Source organism: Aquila chrysaetos, chromosome 13, assembly GCF_900496995.4.
Source record: "Aquila chrysaetos chrysaetos chromosome 13, bAquChr1.4, whole genome shotgun sequence".
NCBI lineage: Eukaryota > Metazoa > Chordata > Aves > Accipitriformes > Accipitridae > Aquila > Aquila chrysaetos.
In genome coordinates, this window is record NC_044016.1 from 27609588 (window position 1) to 27636217 (window position 26630).

Genomic DNA, 26630 nt, shown 5'->3' on the forward strand with positions numbered 1-26630 from the left:
AGTAAACCTTGGGCAACACCTATGACAAAATCAGTGCCTATGACAAATGGGTATCACGCCTAAGCTGGGTCTGTCCGTAAGGTGTGTTGTATTCTATCGGGACATGTAGCTCTGACATACACTGAACATGCAAACCCTGTTATAGCTTTTGCCTGCTCTTGACTTTGAAGATGTAGCTAATGTGTTTGCCTTTAAAATAATGATCTTGTAGTCGACAGTACTACCGCGGAGCTCGAGGCAGGCAACTGGAAGACACCCCTCAGACACTCTTACGTTCTTGCTGCATACTGCCACAGATCCATCAGCCAAAATATCACTAATGATATGAACTTTTAATTTCACAGATGAAGGAACTTGGCGTCATCGTATACAACTGTAGCTGCCTGGTCCTGGATTTACAAAGGATATTTGCCCTGTATAGCTCATTAAGATACAAGAATAAAATACCTCCGAGTTGGTCTAAGAGACTATATGGAGTGTACGATACTCAGAACAAACTGACACTGCAGCTGAATGAGACAAAATCAGAAGCTTTTGTGTCGGTAAGTTCTGAAATGAGTTGCAGAGAGGGAGGGAAGGGAAGAAACTTATTTAACCCACCAGATTTTTGGAAGACTGGGAAATTGAACATCTGCTTATTTGCCTAATATTGTCCTTTATGAACTACAGAGTAGTGAAACCAGGTTAGGTAGGTGTTAGTAGCATCTATGAAAGAATCTCAAGTGTCTTTTCACTGATATAGAGATGTTCACAGTTCCCTGCAGTAAGTCCATCATAACGCTGTGTTCTCCCTGACAGATACTGTCAGGAAGAAGTTACCATGGAAAGTGATTTCCATGAATAGGAACATATATGGTGTCAATTAAGCCTATACTTAAGTATTTCTCTAAATTGGCCCTAACTGAAGAAGATGCACATTACCGCTATGTCCTTAACCAAAAGCAGCTACTAAAATTGAGATTCATGCAAGTGACTGGAAACTCAACTATAGAGATAAGACCACTGCAGCATCACCTACACAAGACAGAACTTGTTGGATAGTCTCATAATTCCGGAAAACCAAATCATTCCATTGTCTGGGAAAACGGTTATTCCAATAGGTATACTTTTGTGGGGGAGTCTGTAATTGAAAGGTGTTTAAATAAAGTTATTTGCCTTTTTCTGTGGTCCAGAACAGACAAATCACAATATATTTTTTCTTCATTCTGATTTCTGTGATATTGTTCCTACATGCAATTTGCCAGGACTGAAGATGCTGAAGGATTTCATTTGAGCATTATTCTTTTTCCCTTTCTCTGTAATGTTCACTGCTTTTCCTCTTGTGTTCAACAAATAGTAGGGAGACCCTTCAAATTAGGTTATTTATTTACACGAGCAGATAGAAGGTGAATGACTTTGGGAGTAAATGATCTGTTAATCAGACATCTAAAATGATACAGAATAAGCTTGAGATCAGAGCTTGCATTTTTATCAATGTAATGTATACGGATCCTTTTCACCCTGTTCCATTGAAAGCATTCATAGTTCTGTAGAATATTATCTACTTTAGCTTTAAACAACTTTTTAAAACTTCTAAAATTCAAGCAGCAACCCCCGTGGAAGGACTATCTGGTGTGTGTATTTTTAATGGGAAGAAACGGAGCAGTCCTCCATCTCACCAGTGATGTAGCAAAACTGGAAAAAAGTACACAGAGCAATAGAGATGATGAAAGATGTGGAGCGTCTTTCATTTTGGAAGTAATTACATGAGTAAACCCAACCCCTTCAAAATCAGGAATATAATGAAGTTGCTAAGAGTTATTTACCATTCTGTATAAAACAAGGGGCAAAACCTCATTGCTTTATAACCATGTCTAAGACAACACAAGGCATGTACCACGCTATTAAGTTGTACAGCCACTAGCACAGGATGTTGGTGCAGATGAGTGGTTGGTTATACAGGGCAGGGTTTACCTTCCCCTGCTGGGAGCCAGGTGACATTCAGGTGTCCAGAATTTTTCACACCCCTACAATCACTGGAGAGACAGAGAGCTATTTTGGAGTGAAAATCTGGAAATGCCTAAGACAGCCAGAATTAATAGCTATCTGAAGAGACATACGCTTCCATTGATTCTGGAGAGTCTTAAGGACTAGCTTAAATTAGAGACTGCCTTTCGGACAGTTAGCTAAGGAGCTGTGAAATGAACTCCAACTCCCTTCTAAGCAATCTGTAAGAAATGGAGAAATCCTGATGAAAGCCAGTCCTGAAGGGACACACAGTAAGGAAAGCTGGGTAAGGCCAACTTGAAGGAATCTGGGATCTGAGACAAAGAGATGTGGAGAAAGTCTCTACAAAAACTGCTCTTCTGCAGTTTGCAGAACGCTCACTTCCTCACTTCCCGTGATTTGTATTTCCTTTTGTGTGGGCAACAAAAGCCTCTCCTCTTGAAAATTCCACTTCAGAAAACGAAAGGAAGGAGTCACAGGTACTCAGAAGCTCAGGTCAGGGAAGTCCAACTCCCAAGAGCTACCTGAATTTGCAGCCACAGCCAGTTGGGCTGGTTCATCCTTCCTGAAAACACGCTCTTCAACAAATTTCTCACCCACTAGCAAATTCTCTGTGTTTGCTAGCATGCCCCTCTGAAAGGCGGTCCTGGAGTTGCACTGGACTGGTTTGGTGGACCAAGTGTTAACATCGCTGTCTGTTCCTGAACTAATAATGATAAGAAGAAAGTCTCCGCAGGCCAGGCAGCTGTCTGTGCCAGGGGTGCTGGTGCCGCCCCTGCCCAGTGCTGCGCCGGTCCCTCCGCCAGCCCTGTGCTGCCTCCCTTTCGGTCTGGGACAGCACAGCCCCTGAGCCGGGGCACGGCAAGGTACTGGTGCCCAGGGAGAACAAAGGCCTGTTTCTTTCACAAAGGTGAAGAGAAGTATCAAATGTGTATTTGGTCAGAACAGCAAGTACTATACAACTAATATGGAGAAAAGTACTAAAATATTCTATGACCATGGAGTGGGGTCAGCCGTGCCACAGGGTAACAAGTGCAATGTCCAAACACAAGTGTTACAGTGAGAGCTTTAACAGACGTTTTTCTTCTAATTATCTTCTAAATGTCTTTCACTTTCTGGTCCTTGTCTTTTTCAGATGCATGCAATATAATCCATAAGAATTCCTTTCTTTAGCTGCCCTGTAACGTATAACTTCTATTCAAGAAAATAGTAAGAGTGTAAGAATAAAATCTCAGTGCAATAGCCTCCTATAAGTTTCAGATAACAGACATAAATTATATGTAACAATCACTTTACACTTTTTCTTGAGTTGAAACTTGTTCTTTGAAAACGTATTTCACTTTCAATGTTTGTGCTGTATAAAACAAGCATAACACACAGTCATTGAAATTTTTTGTTAAACTCAGGAGTCATGGCTTAGTGTTGCTTAGCAACAACATCAACTTCCAGACTGGATGATAAAATGTAAGAGGTTTCCGTTGTTTTTCTTAGTGTTCAGGAATGGATCTGGAATATTGGTCTCGAAATCCTGCCACAGTTAATTTTCTAGTATTTTCTGAACTTAGTTGTAGTAAGTCCTTAAGAACACCAGCCAATGATTAAGAAACCACTGTGATAGGCATTGTATTGAAAGGAAAAAAACCTAATCAACCCCCCAGGGTCTGTCCCTAAAGAAAACATACTAATCTAGATGTCAGCTGCATCCCAAGCAGGTAACAAAGGTGAGAAGGTGATACAGCAGCAGGAAGGCAGGGGTCTGTCAGGGCCAGCTGTTAAGGCCAAGAGGCACCTGCTCCAGCTCCATGAAGTGCCTTTAACAACCTCTGCTCCCAGGAACTCTGGTGTTGCCTGCGAGCAACCTGGCAGGTGGCTCCACTTCTCTCTCCCTGCTCAGGCAGGAGAGCAGAAAGTCCTGGGCCTCTGCCACAGATGGGTGATTCCTGCTGGCTTCACCTTGCTGACTGACACATTCAACAGCCCTAGATACAAGGCAGAAAAGCTGAAATCTGGGCTTACTGCTTACCGGCTCAGTACCAGGCAGAGTTCATTTATACCTAAAGCTAGGTTTTAGAGATAAGTTTCTTGCAAAACTGCAGCATCTCCCTGCGACAGTGACTGAGCAAATGGTGACTTTGTGTGGAACTTTAAACAGAACTGACATAATAGACTTAATTCCTGGTCACAAGTGATGGATCAGGCTCATGTGGCAAGAACACAGATATTACTCCATCTAATAGTAACCAGTCCTGGCACTCTTTGGAACAAAATTCTCTGAAATGTAACTTCAACTAGAGCTTCTGTGATGACAGTGGATGTTTTGAAGTTTGTGTCTTCTGCATTTTACCTACAGTTACATCTAAATGGTGAGGCTTTCAAGGGGAAATTAAGCAAATACCTCTCCTTTGTACATTTGAGTATTCTAGCAGGACAGTTGAAGGTATCAGTTAATATTCTCTACTAAAATAAACTACTTGCCATCTCAAGAAGAATGAGAGGAAGAGAAAATAAATCACATATTTTAAATGCCATATTTGAACTTTTCCTTTCACAGAATTCACCTAAACTCTTCTGCCCAAAGGACAGAGTCCTGGATATTGAAGCTATATACAGTGTTATTGATGATGCGAAACAGTTTGTATACATAGCTGTCATGGACTACTTGCCGATCGTCATTGACACCAACGCTAAACGGTGAGTGTCCATGTCCAGGACTAGCAGGTTATCATAATGCCAATAAGGTTTGCTGGAGAAAATGAACCCACAGGAGATTAGTTACTACTGTGGACCAATTTCTTGGGGCCCAATTCTGCTCTTATTGAAATCAGTGAGAGTTCTGCCATTGACTTAAATGGGAGCAGAATTGGGACCTAAGAAGACATTTCCAGTTCTGGGTCCTAAGCTTTGGATCTGCCTATCGAAGGAGATCAGAAATTGTCTAATCTGACCATCTGTAAGTCACTGGGACCCAGGAATACAAGAATCTGCTTACACATGAATCCTATTTCTTACACTATTATATTCACTATACTGATACCACAGCTACTGGCATTTTACAAGTATCATATAGATATTCAACATGAGAGTGTGTGTGTGTGTGTGTGTGTTAAGAGAGAAATAATATGTTATGAGTTCTCATATAGAATGTGGGAGATGTTATTATTTTATTGAAATGTACATATACATGAAAATTTCAAATTCAGCATGGATTACCTTTGAATTATATTACATTTTGGTTAACTGGGAGTTTCTAAAAACAAACAAAACCAAGTAATTTTTAAACACCCTGTTTGTATGGGCCATTAAAAAGCACGCATGACCCAAAACTGGAGCCACAGTGTAATAAAACCATCCAACTCACAAGGCAAGTATCCAGTGGTCCCTCCGACTCTTGATAACACTCATAATGAACTGAGAATCTAGCAAAGTTTGCCATTCCATCCATGCACTTTATTTGAACACAGTTAAGCCAAACTAAACATGTGGTTATGTCCTTTTTTCCAGTTTTGCATAATTAAAGTTGTTTTATTCAGATCTTTCAAAAAGTAACTATCATTTGACTGATATCAAGCATAAGCTGTTTCAAGTCTACAAGAGGGTTTTTCCAACAAACTTACTATGTACAGCCTCTATCAGTGAAAGAATCATGGGTAATGCTGTAGGAACCTCAGTTTCACAATATGCATCCCTCGCCTTTCTCGTTTATGCTGGAAAGAATCTTAGTATGTAGAATCATTACAGTGTTGCAGCTCATGCTATCTCCTATACTCCTCCTTACTTTGTTCTCGTGCCTGAAGAATTCAGAAATCTACTGGATTAGAGAGATCCAGGGAAGCTACCTGTGTGAATTCTTCAACATTTTTCCTATGGCATGGCTTTTTTTAAGGCACTGCCACAGCTTCTCTACCTTGTCAGCTCCCAGTTCTCGCTTGCAAGTTATTTTCTGGCATTGTAGAGCTCAGATTTCATTAGGCCAAATGCCTTGATGCTGCTGGAATAAAGAAAACATGCATTTTTCTTTGCCTAATTCTCCCTGTCCTGACCTGCTCCCACCAAAGGTCAGAAACACAAAGCTTAACTAGCGATTGTGAGAATAGTACCATGGAAGCCACCATCCCATTCATGGCAGAATTTCTGCAATCGTTATCAGGAAAAAATGTAGCATCCTCCTTGAATGACCCATCATTCATCTGCTGCTGAAGGATGCAGGCACCCTGCAGAGCTGCAGCTCTTGTTTTCCCAAGCAAGAAATTACAGAAGGCATTCCAGTCCCCAGCCTGTATGGTCCCAGTACAGAGGAAAAAAAGGATGGCAGTCAGGGAGAGATCCCGTGTTCCTGTTTCCTTACTTGCGTAACCAACAGAAAATCCTTCTTGTCCCTCCCTCTGGGCTGGGTAAGAAGCACCCTCTAGCTGTACCTCATTCTGCTGGTTCCCTGGCACCACAAGAGCTCCACTGCTCTCACCACAGGCACTGACACAGGAGTAACTCTCCCAGCTATGGGCGGAGCAGGTACCTGTATTTTGTGCAAATGTTTTGGCAGCTCTCGGTGCACCTACACAGATGGAAGATGTGCTCAACCATCCACAACATCACTGTCTTCACAGTGACAGTTTTGGTGCAGGGGAGAATGACACAAAAGAGGATCTGCTGGCAGATCTGTTTAGTGAGAATCCCTTTGAATACGAACGGCATTCCTTCAACAGACAGAACATGAAATTCACATGTGTTTAGTTTTCTCTATGATGTCTAGACTTGGCTGCATAAAAATCTGAAATTTTTTTAAGTTCTCTGAATATATTGTATTCTTTCTCCACAGGTACTGGCCATATTTAGACGGGAAGATCAGAGAAGCGTTAGTTTTACGAAGTATTAAAGTACGACTTCTCATAAGTTTCTCAAGAGACACAGATCCCCTTACTTTTAACTTTGTTTCGTCTCTGAAAGCTATTTGCACTGAAGTTCCAAGCTGTAGCTTGAAAGTTGTAAGTATAATCCATATTGCTTTGAAATCTAAGATATTTCCCCACCCCCACCCCCCAAAAATCAAGAAAGCTTCACAACTGAGAAGTGGTTTTAGTATCAAAGCCTTTATATTTCATTAAATAACATAGGAAATGTAATATAACGAACTGAGTGTATTCCTAGTAGTAATACACGTCGAAATTAAGACAGAAAAATAGATTGATGCCAAAAGGCAGTCTGTGTGGTGGACAGCCCGTGTAAAACACTACATCTGGTCTTTCACAGCAAAGCTAACGGAGTGAAGCATAGTCATATGTCGTGTTTATACTGGCTGGTAGGGGTAAATATGACAGCACTAAAATGTGTTTTAGTCTGGAATCATGTAACCTTAGTGTTCAGCTGCGTAAGTATCTATTTTTACTTTAGTCAAGTACAAAGTACAAGAAAAAATAATGAAGATTTTACATTAAATTCAGGCTACAAATTCAGAATTGTGAAGACTAGAACAAGCATTATGTGACTGCATTAGACATGCAATACAGGAAAGTGAGAAATATGTTATTTGTATTACAGAACAGAGTACATGGTAAGTACTACTTTCAATTTGATAAACTTAATTTTTATGAAATTGAGGCATGCTGGATCAATTTCTTTTGGGTTTTTTTTTGCAGATAACTGTCTTAAATAATCTGCTAAATTATTTTGACTACTTGAATCGATAATCCACTGAATCACTTTGGCTTTTTAAAATCGTAAAATTGACAACAATTGTAGAAACAAGTACTATTTGTGTTATGCACACTAAGTGCTATTTATGCATATATAGAAATAGGGATTTTTGTTGTAACGTACACTGCTATTACAAGTTTCCTAGGTAAGAAGCAGCATAAAGTGTGTTTTTTTAAGTCAAAAACCCCATGCATGGCTGACACTGCTTAAGCCACTTCATTTTTGAGTATCTTCGAGCTTGTTCCATATTTATCATCAAAATCCTGTTTATTTCTTCAAAATTATTTTTTATTTAAGTGGCATCTAATGCTCTACATACTGATATCCACTTCCATCTATTTACAACAGGTAAAATCTTTAGTACAGAATTCATCTTGTCAAGAACTAAATGTTAAAAGGAAAAAAAAAAAATATTTCTAGACATCTATTCTAGGTAGATAGTCTAGCTAGAATATCTGCAGTTAGAAAACACAAATACAACTTCCAGTAAAAAACTGAGACTGGCCCAGATTTAAATAGTTGTAAAGGTACAACACACCTCAGTTACCTCTGTGCTGGTCATCACGTGTTCCACATACCGGGTAAGTCACTGCCTTAAATAAGCCTTGGTACGGGTAATACCAGTATCTACTTGATTTTGGCTGAAACTGTGCCACAGGCTCCGCCACAACACTCCTTTACTTCACAAATCATGTCAGATGAGCACTGTTTTTTTTAAAACTGCATTTCTTTTGTATTCATCTGCTCTAGCCAGGATCAAAATGAAACAGAACTACGTGTGTGTATGGGGTAGAAGGAATAGGCTAACAAGGTAAAAATTAAACTTAAACCTTTTGAATTATTGGAAAATTGCTGCCTAACTGCAAGTATATAGTTAGAAACAAGGCACTGCAAACCTGTTATGCCTAGCAGTGTCCTGATCAAAACCAGCCACCAACCACTGTGCATGTAATTTTTCACTCTGCTATTGAGGTCAGGAAGGCAGAGCCTGCAAGACATGATTTCCTAGTTGCGAACACTGAATTGTAAGTGTGCTCTATCTAGAAGCAGGGTTTTTTCCTTTTCTGCCATAAAACTTTGATAATACTGGGCAATTAACATCACCAATGCAGTCAGAAAACACTTAGTCAGTCCCTCATTATGCATTCCTCAGCATTTCACTGAGTCCAGTTCAGATCAGCATTAATAATTATTGCATTCAACTGAAACTGCTTTGAGAGTTCAAACTCAATACAAGGACTCTGAAGAAATGATCACTGGGAAGAAGTCACGTGGAAAAAGCTTTGTTTGAGGACTAAATAAATGCTGTAAGCACACAGCCAAATGTCAAGGAGGAAACTGCATACCAAACTGCTCATTTAGGGAGCTCTGTCCTATGCACTGAACCACATGTGGTCATGAAACTGAAGCTTGAATCATAAAGGGTAAAGTCAAGGTGAAGAGCTCACCATTGTGCTTCTTGGGACCTTAATTCCAGTACTCCTTAAGTTTTGTGTGCTTGACCATGTAAATATGTCTTCTGTGCAAGAATGCTCAGTCTAACTCTCAAAGGAGCAGTAAAAAGGGCCCAGCTCTGCTGGGTGCAGTGCTGAACAGAGAAAGGTGCAGGTTTTTGAAGGGCCCACAGAAAGCATGAACTAGAACAAAGTATCTTTAGACAACTGCAGACCAGGAATGAGTGGCATGGGACAGATGTGTACCTACAGCACAAGTTGTTCTTGAGCCTCCACCTGAATCTATTTTTGAGTTGTGCAGGTATATTCCTGCTAAGGTAAGAGGAAGGAAAAACTGAACCTTTCACTAATTCTCAGAAAGCCAGAAATGCCCTACAAGTAAACAGAGTGTTACATGAATTGACTATGAAACCTTTGCTCCTAAGCACTAACTTAATTTTAAAGCTCTAAACTCCTAAAATAAGGATGGAAAAGATTAATGAAATGTTAGCAGAAGGTGGTGTATTATTAACACAGTACTTCTGCTGAAGGCACACGTTGGAGAACGTTAGGCGGTGCTACTTAATGCCAGTGCTGGTTCACTTGCTCATGTAAGCGCCATTCGTGTATTCTGTTTGTGAGGGCAGATGGGTTTTCCTGCTGGTATCTGTATTGTCAAGGACTTAATGGCTTCTCTGCTGTTGCTGGAGAACACATTACATTTTCAAGCCTTCTATCTTTTCCTGCCTGAATCTGAAATTTTCTCTCTTACAAAGTTATTATACAAACAGAACACTATGTATGATTTTTTCAATTCAGCATATCTGCTGAATCTATCTCAATTTGACAACTCTAAGCTTACACGATTACTGTGCTTGGCTATTTTTACATCAAGGTATGTAACTTTTTGCTTCATCTCATAACATTAGGAAGAAGATAGGGTGTTATGTTTTGTTTCCTAGCATTCAATACTTTACCCATTTGCCAGTTTTAGACTATTCCCTACAATATTAGTGTTAGTCACACAGTATCTTCCACATCCCTGTGAAAAGTTACTGCCAGTACCCTTGATGGGCATCCTCCGGCTGCTAACTGTCTCTGTTCCTGTTTTGTTGCACCAGGGAAAACATGACCATTTTCTTCTGGCTTTATCCAAAAATTCAAGACCTGTTCAGAAAGATTCAGATCCATCTCTAGCTTGTTAAGTACATACTCTCTGTGTGGGTGCGTGCTTGTGGAGCAGCTCCTCAGGCACACGCTTGCAGTCTTGATGTTGGCTAAGAACTAACCCCTAATATCTAGTAAACTTTCCTTTATAGCTGCTAAGATGGTTTGTTCTAATTTTTTAAAAGTGTAATGCTGTAATTGTTAGTGATGTTAAAAATCTGTAATTGAAAGTATGATTTCTCCATGCAGCTTAGTTAGATGTGAATATACAACATGAATCTCATTTAAAGGACAGATACTACAGTTTTACACAGAATAATCTTTTTTAATGCCCTTTATAAAGCAATCACTCAAACAGTTTGGGTAGTTGTGCTTGGTTTTAAATTAAAAAAAAACTATCTTTGGAATTTTGCTAGTATTTGAACTCATTGCAAAAATTAAGCTGTGGAAGATAACAATGGCACATACAGGTAAGTAAGCATGCAGCAACATACGAAATTCAGAGACTGTTTAAGGAAACAACTTTGTGATAGTTATTGATCGTAAAACTGTGCCACAGTACCATCCAGTATTTGGGCACTGAAAATACGCAAACTCTTTGAATTTTGTTTCTAATGCACTAAAAACCTGCTTCAGTTCTAATAAACTTTCATCATTGTGGGGAGGGGGTGCGTCAGTCCAAGAACAGAGAGTCTCCTCAATGCTTGAATCAGCAGGACCCTGAATTAGCCTTGTATTTTACAGAGTTCTTCCAAGCAGTTTTGGTACAACCTCTGACAACATAAAATTTACCCCAGTATATTTTCCAGTGGGGAAGAGAGAGATTCTGACAGAGTCCACAGCATAAAGTGTTAGATAAACAGCAGTCTCTGGGCTACTCTGCCTTTCTGTCTGCAAATAAATAATTTCCATTAGGTTTGGTAATACCAATTGCAGATAAGCCTGTTCAGAACTTGAGTTCTCCAAGGAAAACCAAACTGTAATGATCAAGACTGATGATTAAGAAGAGAGATTTTTTGAATGAGTATTTATATGCAGTTCTGAAGAAACCAGTGGTATAAAACCTAAAGCTGGCGTTCTTGGTAATCAGTAACAACACATTTTGCAATAGTCAAGCAGTTTACTGCAAACCAGCTTGAAACCTACCTACATCATCAGCTGGGTAAAGAATGCTTTATAAAACTAACTGCCTGTGTGCTATGTGTACACCCTGATTTGATTTAAGCAAACTGATGATGTAGTCTACCACAGAGATCACTACATCTCAATAACAAATATAGTATTTTACAGTTGAGTTTTCAAAGTTGTAAGGTTATTCTGAAAGACGTCTCCCTAACCTAAAAGGATTCATTCAAGGTTTGTATCAAAAAGATCACTAGTTCAAGAGATGAATTTTGCATTACGGAAAACAGACCCGCAAAAACGATCAAGGAGTTTTGGGGTGGGTTTTTTTAAATACTATTTTTCAATGTCTTAAGTGGGTGCAATGTATAGCCAGCTACTTTCACCAGTAATATACTGTGAATTAGGTTTGTTCTGAGGATCTACACCATCACCTCAATCAAAGTTTCCCAGTCGTGCAGTAAATATTTAACTTCTCCATCATCTTATTCTCTACTTCTGGTTTTGGAATGTGTGTCTAGCTATTAGTTTCCTTGATGAAACAAACAATGTTCAGATTTGTACTGAAAATCTCATTTTTGTCTTGCACCAATGCAGACAAGGAATTCATGTGGCTCCAAAATAAATTAAAAAAAAAAAAAAAAAACAAAAAACAAAAAAAACCCAAAAAAATCTAACTTAGACTTCACCTTTAGGGTGAAACAGAAGCACTTTCCTGTTGTTGTCTGGTAAATTTGACCTCTCCAGATCAGATTTAATCCTGAGAAGTTTCTAAGTTTCTGAAATCAGCAAGTTTCCTGTTGGAAACTATGCAATGTGTAATACAAAGATATTAATTCAGCTGTTGATATGCTTGCCAATCCGGATCCTGAAGCAGACTTCAAACCCCAATGTCCCTTGATGAATGAGGAAATTATCTGAAGAAAAATTCCTGGCTCTTACCATGCAGCACATGAAGATTGGGGGGGGGGGGGGGGGGGGGGAAGAATGTTCATTTCATAGCCTTTACTACTTGGCACTGTATTGCTTTTAGTATGCAGTAGCCATATAGTTGGTACAGTTCAGAATGCCAAGGCATAGTATCACAAACTATGAGAATTTAGTAAGAAATACAATGTGCTGTGTTTTATTAAAATTAATGCTTGGCTATAAAAACTCAAGTTCTCTTTTCTGTAGCACTAACTCATTTTCAATAAAGAACAGACCATATTTTTTCTGTCCATTATAGAACAGTTCTCATTAATCTGCACTCCATTCTATTTTATGGCAGAAATTCTTTGACCTTGAGGAAGAGAGTGCATGCTTTCTTAAAGAACAGAAGAATACTTCCCTTCCCAAATTAAATCGTAACAAATATATGGTGACTGATGGAGCTGCATACATTGGTAAGTAACCACATCTCAAGAAACTCTAGTTTCTAGCCAAAAGCCTGAAATAACACCGATTTGTAAACAAGGAATCTACAGCTGATATGCTTAAGTTAAAATAATTGTTCATTTCTTTGGGAACCTAGATGAAAACTGAGCTTTGAGCCTCTTCTCATTTAAAAACTTTTTTTTTTAAATCTATGAATCAGTTTTGCAAAAGCAACATTCTTTCAGTATTTAAAAACAGACTGAAAACACAAATACAGCACATGTTATGAAGTAGGAATAAATTGGATTATTAACATAAGCTCTTGTTTCTGCAATCCAATGAAGATGGACTATTCTCCATTTCCTCCCATGTTATTACTAAAGCTGTGGTCAATCCTGGTAAAAACTGTATAAATGCCTTTCATCTTCATCTTCTGAAGTCTTATTCCATTTACTCTAATGACATTTCAGACACCTTCCTAACATTAGGTACATATCTAATTGGTATTTTGGGTTGAAGGTGCATTTAAGTAAATTCACTATATGGCTCCTAGCAAAAGTTCATTATCAGTCAAATGCTCACTGAATGCAGTCTAAAAACTACCTTTTAAAAAAAAAAAAAAATCTAGCTGCTTGAGCTGTGCAAGCTGCAGGATCAAGAAACTGCTACTGAATTAAAAAGTAACTCATCAGATTTTATAAAGAGAGAAAACATGCATTCTAATATGCTGCAGCTTGATGCTTTAGTTGCTTACTTCCTCACCCTGACTTACTGCAAAGGGCTTAAAGCCAGTGATTGCAGAGGCAGTGAGGGAGGGCAGAGGCTGCAACTCAGAAGCATGCACATGCACACATGAAGAATGGAAAATCACAAGCAGTGTAGACATACAACCACGAGCTACTCTGAAAAGCTCACCTTGATGGGCTCTGAACACAGACACCTCCCTTAACCTATCCAAATCTTATTTTTCACTTCAAATAGTGTAGCTTATTCTTCTCTTGTCTCCCAAATGTTTTATGAGTCCCCTGCCCCCCAATAATTTTTTTACTCCATTTTAAATTTCTTCCACCAGCCAGTTCAAATTTCAGTAACATGTAACTTGGCTAAAAATCCATGCTGTGTACACAAGTTGGTTTTTTTCTTTCCTATTGTCCTTACATCCTTAGACATATATAAATCAAAAAAAGAAATAATCAAAGCTGTGTGAAAGTAACACAAATGCATGTTAAGGACCCAATTATCTTTTACTTGAAAGCACAGGAAGAAACGTCCCTTATGATGAGGCTTCAATTTACCATCCTTGACAATTTTAGAATTCTTAACACTTCCTGCTGAAATGACGCTGAAAGAAAGGGTATACATTTCTTGGATACCTTCCTGTTTTTTCTATGTTCATATGTTGTTTTAAAAGATGACCTCTAGTAAGAGCATTTTTTCTCCAAAATACTGCATGTGTTATGAATGTACAACTTAACTTAAATAGTTACTAGTTCTAGTGAAATAAAAATAAATAACTGAAACACTTGGTTTACCTGTTTTCCATTAATCCAATTACCCTCTTTGCCTTGCGATCAGCAGGATTTGAAATGCTCATTCATTATCTTAGATTTCAACAAAGGTAGTAATAACTGGCATAAAGCAGTAAAACCTGTTTTTCTTTCCTGAAATAGTATCTATCAATGGGTAACCTGTAAAAGATCCATTGGTTTGGCTCAGCACTATGGAGCAACCACTCTCCATCCCATCTACTTTAAATTGTTTATACAGCCAAAAAATATTTTCATTCTGGGCACTGAGAAGGCTGATGAGGAAAGTAAATGGAGTAATAATACAATATATGCAAAAGGAAGAGCAAGTTAGTTTTGAATAAATAAAAGAACCTGTTTTCACTTATGAAGGATTAGAGCTGCTGAACTTCCAGAAATTATCTGCACTACACACTGGTATGTAATGGGAGTTTTTTCCTTCCCACTAGTATAGAAAACTTATTTCTGTCTCTGCCCAGGTAGGCACTGGGGAAAACGATACTCTATCACACTGGATTGCCTGTAGGGAGATTGCCTTTTTGTTTGGTTTTGGGGTGGGTTTTTTTTTTTTTTTCTAATGTTAGAAACTCATTGTATATTCCTGCCTTTACTTGTAGGTAATTTTGATTGGGTAGGAAATGCTTTTACGCAGAATGCTGGAGCTGGCCTTGTTATCAACCAAGCAGACGCGGGGAACAGCACAAGCATCATTAAGCAACTCAAGGCTGTTTTTGAAAGGGACTGGTATTCACATTATGCCAAAAGTTTACAGCCAACAAAAATCCCAAACTGCTTTAATCACAAACTTAATAAAGCAACATCAAATAAGACTGCCATGAGCAATGTGAATTAGAAAGACTATTTTACTGTTTAGTATGGCAATGAAGAATTACGTTGGGGTGTAGCTCTCTTTCATATTTATAGACAAAAGACTTACTTAAAGAAAAAGCAAAAAAAACCGTTTGGTTTGGGGGGGGTGTTTTTAGGAAAAAGCACACTTATATAAAAACTGTCTAAACTATATTCTCTATATTGAATTATTTAAGACTTTCAAGTTTGCTACTTCTGACACTGAATGTCATTTCTGCTTCCATGTTAATTTTAATGTTCTGTGTTTGAATTTAACAGCATGTGTCAATTTTTCTGTTTCAGTTTTAGGACTTCCCCTAATTGCCATCCTGGCTAGAACGAACCTTGAGGCAAAACCAAGATTCAAGCTATGAAATGGCATTCTAAGATCAGTTATTATTGACATACAGGTAGATGGTAGGTTTACTGTATTAGAAAACATAAAGGAATAAACAAACTTTCACACATATAAATCCTTCCCTTTAAATAAATAAATACCCAGTCATGCAAATACTTCCTAGTTTTGAGCATTCAGTTTGAGTATCACTCTTCCATGTCTTCTAACTAGCCTTAAAATACATCAGAGTTACATGACTGATAATTCATTCATCTCCTAAAAGTATGAGAAGGTTTTGAGGGATTGGGGTGGACCTCAAATTTGTCATAATCCTTAAAGCCTCTCAGATAAATGGATTTTTTTATCAAAATAATGTGGATTCCTTTCAACATAAGAGTTATTTCCAATTATACATGTTTCATCTAACAATGAAAATCTTTGGATTAATAGCAAAGGCCTAGGACTTATTTTTCTTCTTTTTTTTTTTGTAATCTCAAGAAAATTTCTTCCCCAAGTTAAATATTTATCAAGTGCAAGTCAGCAGTTGCATGATGACTCACTATCAAACCAATACATACATAAAAATCAAATACTGCTTTTTAGGAAGGTCAAGGGTCATGCAAAATCATGCAATAATTGTTAAATGATCATATAGTCATTTTGTTTGATTTTACACCTGGAAGTGTTTTCTTTCCTAACTTTCACTTAAAAAAAAAATTGTGAAATGGCATTTTTTGTTAAAATGTCATCCATATAGGCGACTACATCAGCACAAACAGAAACATGAATGCCTTCATTTAGGCCACAGTTTCAGTTGGTGTTAATAGCGTGCCTCTAAAAACACAACTCAGTTGCACCAAGAAGCAACTGTTCTGTAAAAGTGTGACTTTGCTCTTTAAAAAAATACATATAAGTATTTGATGACAGATTTTTTCTCCAGAGCTGTAATAGCTTAGTTTCATAATAAAAATATTTCATTACTATCCCTCTGCTTCTGTTGAAGAAATACAGCCATGAAAGCAAACTGTGCTCTGCATTTTGTTAAATATTCACAGAACTTTTTCCAAAATGTAGACTTTTCTCACCTGGCTGTATGTTACTGAAGGCACACTTTGAAAGCAGTGGACAAAAAGGGAAGGAAAACCAGTCATGTCCCAATGTACTATTTTAATCTTAAGAACAAGTTAAAAACCCACCTTGACTTTCAAAACACAGGTTTCATTCAGAAGGTTAAAAAAAAAGTTCAAATTTATTTTAAAGTAAGCACAGCTGAGGAAATTCTAATAAGGTAACATATGCACAACTTCAAATTGCCAGCTAGAGAGACACCACAAAACTAGTTATGACCACAAAAGGCACACTTTTGACAAAGAATGTTTGTTTCTTTTGCAATTGCCAAGATTTACATCATCTTACTGAAAATGACATAACAAATTTTTAAAGTTATCAACTTTTACAGAAAGGATTCTGCACAGCTCTAATGCTTATTAACATTTTCTATTATTCAGATAAATACATGCCATTTATTAGCCTCCACACACAGAGAAAAGCATATATTCTGACATTCATACAGGAAACATATCTAAATAGAGTTTCCTGAGTTGCTATGAAGGAAAAAGATCTTTGTGAAGAGAATTTTCTGTATTTTCTTCCTTCTGTATATAATTTAGAATATGTATAGCAAGTATGGGAGAGAGATCCCCAGCACTTAATTTACTTGTTGGGTTTTTTTGTTTTGTTTAAGAAATAAATACTAGCCCAGATTAATTTCTGGTGAAAAATTCAGCCAAGTTATACCACCAATGAATTTAGTCTTATGAATCAAAGCTAAAAAAAACCCAAACCAAACAAACAAAAACCCCACATTTTTAAAAGCTGATTGAGATATTTGTAAAGCTTCTGAGGTCCCCACAGATGGGTGATCTTAAAGCTTGAGATAAACTTAATATCAAGTCCTTACATAAGATACAAAAACCCCAAGCAAACAAAAAAACCCCACTGTCCAGAGTTGTTAATTGTTGTAGCACCTGATGGCAATAATATACAAGAATGAATCAATGTGATTTTTTTTCCCTCTGAATACTAGAAACACGTGAAAAGTTTTTTAAATGACATCTTGTACAAATAATGGAGGATCTGAGTGGAACAGAAATTTGTCAGATGATAGAGCTAAGCTGTCTGTTTACAAAGCAGGACTTAGTGATTAAATCAGACTGTGGAGTTACCACTGACCTTCCATTTAGTATACCAAATGAATGATTCAGACGTAGTAGTTTTACTGGACAAATCCTAGGGAAATACAATCATGAATATTAACCAGATCCATTAGTTTACAGATGCATTCTTACTGACTTGATAAACAAATTCTGGTGCTTCAGTGACCCCCCCCAAAAGAGCTGATACGTAAAAGTACATTTTAAAAGTGGCAGTATGTTCTGGTTTTATGAATGGAAGAGTTTGGGGTTTTTTGAACAACTTTTAATGCAAAATAGTAACCAGCCATCCTACAAACAGACTGGCAGACTCGAGTTTCATTTGGTATAAAGTATGGATTGATATTTTAGTAACTGTTTAGAATGGCAGCAGCTCCAAAGTAGTACAGAAGGCTTTGGTCTGTTACATTCACAAAAAGACAAAGTGCATCCTTGGACTTCAGCAAGCAGGAAATTAAAAATACCAGATTCTTCTTTGAGGCTGTTTAAGGCAATTATACCCAATTATTTGTTTTGGGTTTGCACTGTTCCTGTTTAACTAGATTTGCCACAGCAGCCTCAATTCTGGCTTCAGATCCTTCTACCAACGTAAATAAATCTGGAGCAAATCCATTACAGTGATTTCACGTTGGTTTAGCAGGGATCAGAATCTAGACCAGTTTCATCTTCCTTTAGCTCTCCTGAGTATCACCATTGCACAGGCTATTTCCAAACTTAAGAGGGATTTGCATTCAGTGGTTTCTCACAGACCTCACAGACATAATCCAAAAGATGCACTTTATCTAAGCCCCTTCTAACTGGCATTGGTAACTCTGTCATATTAAAGGCAATTTCCTAAACAGAACGGCTTTATTCTTAAAGTATAGACTGTAATTGTTGTTTGCTGCAAACATTTACTAGTGCCTTATTCATACAAGCTTTTGTTTAACTGTTCCTCATGTGAAGTCCTGCTAAAGATCTTGTATCTACTACTGAGGCATACAGCGAACTTCCTAAGTAAGACTACATATTGTGATGTTTACAGGTTAGTACCTAAAACTAGAGTCACAAAAAGACAAAAAATGAGTGAAAGATGTTGGTCCAAACCAAAAGCACATCTAATCCTGAGCATTTTTAGCCAAGCCCTGTTCTAGAACTAAATTTCACAAATTATTCCTGTCTTCATTATCAACTAATCCACAACACAGCTGAATTATTGTGTCCTGCCAAGGTGTAAAAATAAATAAAATGTGAATTCCCCCAACATCTGGCTGATATCAAAAGCATAACCACAAAAATTCCTGTAGCCACAGGGTGAAGAACACAACACAGTGGCCACTTTACAAATCTCACATGTAAGTCTCAAGCTGCTTTGGGCCAGCTACCACTTTTTTCTGCCTGAAGCATGAACTAGTATCCACAACTACTCTCACCTTCTCTTTGAAGACCAGAAAAGCATGGATTGTGTGCCACAGCAGAACAACCACAGCTGTACCCTGATAGGAACTAAATTTTTGTCCAGTTTTTTCCTGCTCACCTTTTTCAAAAAAAAAGCATCTTTGAACTGACTTTTGAGGCTGTGCTGAACAAAGTTTTACACAATACAGGGCCAAGTGTTCCTTCTGGTAAATCCAGGCTCTGCAGGTCGTTCAGAGGAGAGCTTGCTAAACTAGTAAAAAAGCCTCAGAATGCTACTTTTAAGACATACCCATTATTTGCTATACTACCAGCTACCTAAATTCTGCTACTTTGTTGAGTTTTGCATACATAAAAACTGAACAACTAAGCTCTGTGTGAACGTTACCTGCCATTTAACCCTAATCTAAGGAGAAATCCAGACAAAGAATTTATAGGGTTTTTTTGTGACTTTAGTGTGTACTTACTGAAAATAGCACAGACTTTCTCATCAAGATGGTAAAGACATCAGCTGGCTATTCCAGTTCTTCAAACTGAAGTCCTTTATAAATATCCCCATCTTGAATATCATGCACTTGACTCCTGAGAATGGCCTTATAGAGCATGCTAAGTTATCTTAAAACCATTTTGGACTTCAAGGTTAACTTCATTTTAATACAAAAATACTGGCTACATGTATAGTATGTTTCCAGATGGTAATTTCTGGCACTGTGGTTTTTCTTCCACTCTTATCCTTTCTCTACATATATATTCATGGGTTTTTAATCACTGTTAATCCAATTCGATCTATGTAAAAATCAGAATGAATCCTTGGTATATTTAAAATTCACAACGATACCTCCTGAGTTGAAGGCACCAGTAAACATATTCCACTTTTGACACTGCAGAGTATAGTAGCTCAACTGATACTGTAGGGTGATTGCTTTTCTTAGCTGTAGTTTTTCTCTTTAATTACTGCTGGATGTTATTTATGAATTTCTCAGTGTTGAATCAGGTTGCTCTTGCATCATCACTTTGCACAAATGCCTTAGAAGCTTGCCAAACTAGCATGTAAAAGAGACCTTGTTCAAAATAGTTTAGACAAGAAAAGAACTCATGTGATTTACACTCTGTGGATGCTGAAGTCATTAGATAAACTCCAGTCTTATAATACAGTGGAGCTTTCTATTGCACCTCCTATTTGGATTAGTCCTGCAAGGGCTTCAAAGAAAAAGTCTGCGAGAATTGTGTGTTTGAATTATGTTGAGATCAGGAATTTACAGAGAATCTGAATGAAGAATCCAGCTGTGTTGAGTGGTTCAACACAGTAACTTAAATTGGGTTTCCATGAAAACACATTTCTATTCCATATCCGTATGCTACAACTGCATTAACACTCTAAGGTTAGGTTTTCCCTAAAATTCAAAATACAGGTAGAACAAAAATCAAGCTACTGCGGCCTATTTCTGAAAACCTTGTTAAAATTAGATTTTAAGAGCACAATTCAATTCTGGCTGCAAATTATTCTGCTATAGTCAATGGAGTCAGCTCTATTTTGTTCACAACAAATTCTACACTGCAGTTTTACAGGAAGACCCAATAAATCTTTTTAATCCTGTAAAATGAACATGATAATTTTCCCTTTAAGAACAGAAATAAAGTTGATGGCTGGATTCAGGCTACAGAACAGAACAAAATATAACAAAATGGCTGACAACTGTAGCACTCCAGAGGATTATTTTGCGCTCCTTCATGTTGCATGGCCACAAACGTGAATAATACAAATTACATGTATCATGATGGTGTTGCATGAACACATAGTGGGCACTGCGTCTCACACAGTAATATCTGTCCCTCCTGCAACAGCATAAAATTAGAGTAGAGAGGAAGGGGCGAAAATAGCTACAGAGGCAAACCAACTTGAATCAGACCGAGTTAAAGGACTGGGTGCTGGCCTAAAAGCTCTGGGCTATGTTCTCATTTTGTTCCTTTCCCTGCAAAATCCTGTATTTCTCTTCTTCATATGAGTGAACTCCCGTGATTGTTTTCAGAATGAGGAGGGAACCTCTAACAATTACAAACTTATGCTTAACAGAAAGAAATCAGCATGAATAAAAGCTCATCAATTTCTACGTAGTAGGTACTGAATAGTAAAGCAGTATTTGAAATGGGGCTCTTCCTTGCACATTAGAAGTTTCTAGTGCTATATAAGCAAGGATTTACAACATAGCACACACCTGAAAATTTCACATCATATGCAGCATTTGCATGTGTTCTCTCAATATACAAATACAGTCAAGTCAGATACCATTCTTAACTACTAATAAACTGGTGAAAACCAAGCACAAGTATCAGGCAATCAACTTTAACAAATTAATCACACTCAAGTGAAAAAAAGTATGCCCCCCCAAAAGTGCTAACTACATAAAGTTCATAAATTACTTAGAAGCTGGAATTATTTCCAAAAGTAACTTTGAGGTACTTAATGTGGATTTTACTGGGGAAGGAATCTTTATGTTAAAGATTAAAGGCATGCACCATTACATAGCATTGTCTAAGCAAGACAGCATATAACACATAAAGTAAGAAGCTCCTCAAATGGAAGTGTGTGGAACATTTTATTGACTGACTTGCTAACAAGTGTTTTCAAGTGGATTTGCTCAGTGTTCAATTACTCCACATTATTCCTTATTTGTATTTCTTCAAATGACGCTGTACCTGTATTCAATGTTTTTCTTGAAACTTGACAGCAAAGCAGGATGCTTCTGGAAGTGACAGCTGTTTCTTTCTAAAGGTCAGAGGGCTATTCTCCTAATCTCACTTGTCCTCTCAGTGTCTAATACGTCTTCAGCAACCCAGTCCAGGTTTTTACTTGTCATTGCCTGAGGAGCAAAGGAAACAAAATATTTTTAGTTACCTGCTGCTTCTGAAAACTGCTGGCTGCTCAACATCCTTCTGCCCTTTGAGAGATCACTCACCTAATGCGATACTAGAGAAAACATAATAAAGGAGGTCAAACACGTAATTCCAAGTGCCTCACATAATTCTTCACCTGGAGAGACACACATGCAAAATCTGGAAGAAGAGATTGAGGGGCAGGGGAAGAATGTTTGGCAAACTTTAAACGAGGTAGAGGTTCTTCTGGTGATATAAATACCTCTTATGGTGGCCTCATTTTATTCTAATGTAAACCATTCTTTACCATACAACCAGATTTGTAATGACCGAAATGTGCAGCTAACTTTATTTAGCATGAAAAGGTGAGAGGTCAAATGCCCCTTGTCTTTAGGAGTTGAATTAATTTCTTCACTTTGTAAGAGGGGTGGAGAAGGCAGGTAAAAATGGAAAATGCACTGCCTCCTCTGTTCAAGGAATAGTCCAGTTTGCTACTAGAAATAGAGCTGATAAGGTCTCTAAAAAAAGCAAAGATCTTACACATCCAACTTCTATTAATTCTCAGAAGGTGGTGCATACCTGTGGGAACTTGGGGCTCACAGCTTAGTACCAACTTCTTTCTTGCAAACTGTCAGGCTTCTCAGGAGAGTTCCTCTTCCTCCTTCTCGCTATACTCAAGACAGCTGTGACATCTGCTTTTAACAATCTCTAGATTCTTCAAAGACTCTTCCAAACTAGATTTTAAGAGTTTTCCCTGTGGAAAGAAAAGATGAATTGCAGATTCAGTGAGGAACCCAAAGAACCCAGTACAAGTATTAAAATGCATAAGAAATCAGGATCAAAACCAGAACGCATTCTCATTTTTGCCAACATTTAAAAAAATAAATGAGAATTGGAAGAAGAATGAGAGGCTAATGCAGTACCTCAGATTAATGAAGTTGAAATTTATAAATCAAAACGCTGTTACATTTGTGGACTGTCCCCACATCTAAACTGCTGCTCTTAATATGACAGAGATGCAGTGAAGAATCTGTGAACTAGTAGCTTTGATATGCTGTACAAAGGTTTCAGCATTCAAAGTCTTATGTCCATCTACGGATGTATACCACTTAAAAGGTAGGCAAGAAAATGGGGTTCTGTGTATATTTATACAGACCCTACTGCCAAATAATCATTAAAAAATAGTCACTTCTCACAGCATTTATGTCTTCAGATGTCACCACAGAGATCTTAGTGGCAGAAAAGCAACATCTGTGGCAGCAAGCAAGCCAACTAAAATAAACTGTAAGCCCACTTTCCAAGTGCCAGTTGATACAAGAAAAGCATTCAGATGCCCCCATATCCATCTCGGAATCTGATAAAAGGACATGTGGACTCTAAATGCAGAGCTGAGGCTCCCCACACACACACGCACAGAGACACATCCTCAAAGGAAAATGAGTATCTGTGCCACAGGAGCTTAGGACATCTCTAGTACAATGACTTGTTCCACTGTTGTCAGTCTTACTTAAGAGTAGGACAGGAAATAGTACAGCTCTTTCTGGAAAGGGCCACATATCCTTTACTAGAAAATAGGAACATGCACACATTAAAGAGACTCAGAATAACAAACTACAAAAGTAAACTCCTGGCCACAGCACAGAAGTACATTAATGTAACAGTTTCTGATAGCACATATACCAAAGCCATCTACTTGCCTTTTCAGTCCCACATTACATGTGTGCCAAAGCTCGCTTTTTAAAAAAACAAAGGGCAATGCTTCGCTCTGAACTAAACATTCCAGAGAGGATTATACTTTTTTTTTTTTTTTTAAAAACAGAGAGAACAGCAACCACTGCCCCAATTCTCTCTTCCCTTTCCTCACTCCCCTTTTTCATTGGCAAATGTTTCCATTATCTCCCCCTCTGCCTCTTGTCTTTTTCCTTTTAAAGCTACTTCCTACATGCTGTTTCTGAATCCCTTGCTGCTTTGTACACAGGGATGAATCCCTGCAACTTGCATTGTTGGTGCTGTAACATCCTACAAGGTTACTTCCACTAGCTTTCCCTGAAGTGCTCAGAAGAAGGACGTACACGCACATGTTGTTTAAAGACATACAAATTACTATGTATGAAGATAAGGGGAGTCAGGGCAAAAGCAGAATGCAGGCACTACTGGAAAAATACCTGGACGGGGAAAGGGTTTTAAGTCATACTCCTCAATCCGATTTCGCCTTGGCACACGCAAAACCTGTATCAGGATCTAGAGCCCAATTTTGCAAACCTTGCACAACTAACACAAGCCTTGCCTCCAGGTATTTTGTCTGCTGTTGTCCTGGAATCACATGCCAGGTTAACCTGCCAAGCTAGGCAATAATGAGCAAGTCAAAACCACAGACAACTTCAAGCCACATGACCTCAATTTTACCCTCCAGGTGGCATTCGGCCACAGAGGGGGTCTAATCTGGGTACTGTCATCCTGTGACAGTTAAGATGGTCCAAGCTCACCATCGTATATAACACCACCACCTTCAAAGAGTAAATGAAGAAAGAAGACATCTCTGCAAACATGTTTTAAATTTCCGAGTGTGACTTTATCACTGCATTGTATTTCCCTACACAGTCTAAAAGTAGCAGGAGTCCTTTGTAAAGTTTGCAGAGCAAAAAGGATATGTACTATGTAAGTTTACTACTATACCTCTTCTGATGGAATAAAGTATCAAATAGCAAAATCTGTCTAAACTTATTTTGAAAACTGCATGGCCAGCTTATGCAGTAGCTAGATATGTGGCAAGGTTGCAGTGTTACTCTCTAAGGAGAATATAATAAATATGCTTATATATTTTGTTCAATTCAAGCACTGCGTAGTCTCCAAGTTCTACTATGAGAAGTATGGATAACTTCTCATTATCCTTCCTATTTCAAAACACAGTATTTATCACAGATGTGTACAATACAGCAGCATAGCTTAGGCCTGTTATATAGGTCAGTATCTGCAATGCACACAAGAACGTAGTTTGCCACTGCAAAAGCAAGTGGCTGCAAAATCTATTTTGGATAATCCAATTTATATTTGAGGAAATCAATGTGTGGTCATTTCTAGAACTGTGAATATAAGGCAACTGCTGCATGCTTGTATATTTGATGAGTTTTATTATACTATATCCTTATATGAATGCCTATGCAGTGTAAATGCTTTAATATAAGATACTGAATGTTTTGGGGTTTTTTTTGGAGGGGGGGTTGGTTTTTTGTTTTGTTTGGTTTGGGGGTTTTTGTGTTGGGTTTTTTTTGTTTGTTTTTGGTTTTTTGTTTTTGTTTTTGTTTTTTTACACATTATTTTCTAAATGATGCTACATTTTACTGCATGTTTATCCATTTTTTGTGTTGGTACAAAGCGCAAGCAGGAAGACACATGATTTTAGTAACTTACACAGCAGCTATTCAAATCCATTATATAAACATGTTCTTATGTAAAGACTTTAATTTGGCAAGAAACGTGCTTCCTTTAGACCATGGGCTTGGTTCACAGCAATACCTGTGTAATTAATGTTTACTTACTAAAAAAAAAAAAAAAAAAAAAAAAATAAAATCACTGAGTCTGTAAATGGGGCTATTGACTCTACTGCAAACCACTATGTATGTCAGTGTGTTTTGATACCTTTGAAAATACAACTCATCTACATTTACTAGGAAAACAGATGGCCTGTTCTAATTCAAGTTGAAAAATAGTGCTCTAATTGAAAAAGTCCAAAACTGAGCAGCTATTGTGTTTGGTGCTGCAGGATGACAATGTAGCAATCTTTTTTTTTTTCTTTAAACAATAATTTCTCATCACCTTAATACAATGAGTTCATGTTACTTGTGAACTGGGCCCACTGTTTTACAGTGTTACTATACGTAACCAAAGTTCAACGTATTAACAGAATTGAGCAGATTCATTCTTTTGGAAGAAAAAAGAAAAAAGAGGCTGACTTTGGGTTTACTGCGGTTTTGGAGAGGTGGCTTGGTACAGAGTGTTGCCGCTGTACCAGTGCATTTTAAATGTAAGGAAATCACTGGCCGTAAGACTGATGGCTAAGACAACATTGTCAGTGGTAGTATCTTATACTGCTGGAAACTAAGTCACCAATGCTATAACACTAAGTCAAGGAAGTAATGCATTAGTTTAAAGCTATGTAAATATTTATTTTAATGCTGCAGCATCATAACTATCACTTTTCACTGCTTTGATATCCAAGGATTCCTAGTACTACACGAATGTATTTCATCTGCTTCATTTTTTAGTTTCAGTACTTTCATTCAAAGCAAAGTAACTCCTATTTCTTTGTACTGCACTGAAATAAAAGAATCTTGTTTCAGTACATAATGCTTTTCTTACTCTTTCTAGTCTGTCTCTGTCAGTGTTTGTTTCTATGAGCAATGAATCATAGATATTAGCCCCTAGCTCCCAGTCTTCTGTACATACACAAACCGAAGGCATATCCGGCAACACAGACTACCTGGTGCCTCCAACTAAGGCTCTGCAAAGTCTGAGCGGCACTGGCACTGAGTTACTGTGAGCATCTAGCAAACTTCACAGCTATTGGAACATGGGTCTTCTGTACCCCTGTTTTAGGCTTCAGACACATTAAGCTTAAATCCAACTTTTAGGTACATCAGTCTCTACATTGCTCAGGCTGTATCCATCCTGCACATTCACA

General features: G+C 37.9%; 1 protein-coding gene and 1 long non-coding RNA gene across 7 annotated transcripts in view; one reads left to right on the plus strand and one right to left on the minus strand.

Moving 5' to 3' along the window:
- The window catches only part of PLD5 (phospholipase D family member 5), a 191876-nt gene extending 176235 nt beyond the window's left edge, over positions 1 to 15641 (plus strand). For 4 of the 5 annotated variants that reach the window (XM_030035622.1, XM_030035624.1, XM_030035626.1 and 1 more), the window contains 5 exons: positions 345 to 542; positions 4538 to 4677; positions 6803 to 6968; positions 12670 to 12784; positions 14899 to 15641. In XM_030035622.1, coding sequence (XP_029891482.1) covers positions 345 to 542; positions 4538 to 4677; positions 6803 to 6968; positions 12670 to 12784; positions 14899 to 15134 — 855 coding nt within the window. In that variant the 3' untranslated portion in view covers positions 15135 to 15641. Of the gene's footprint in view, positions 1 to 344; positions 543 to 4537; positions 4678 to 6802; positions 6969 to 12669; positions 12785 to 14425; positions 14871 to 14898 lie in introns of those variants that run through there. The other variant, XM_030035623.1, reaches the window with a different exon arrangement.
- LOC115350217 overlaps positions 1 to 26630 on the minus strand; it is a 28094-nt gene that overhangs the window by 375 nt on the left and 1089 nt on the right. The window contains exons 4-6 of one of the 2 annotated variants that reach the window (XR_003926350.2): positions 22529 to 22703; positions 22033 to 22129; positions 21773 to 21936 (exon numbers count right to left, since the gene is read on the minus strand). This is a non-coding gene — a long non-coding RNA (uncharacterized LOC115350217). Of the gene's footprint in view, positions 1 to 16697; positions 21937 to 22032; positions 22130 to 22528; positions 22704 to 26630 lie in introns of those variants that run through there. The other variant, XR_003926349.2, reaches the window with a different exon arrangement.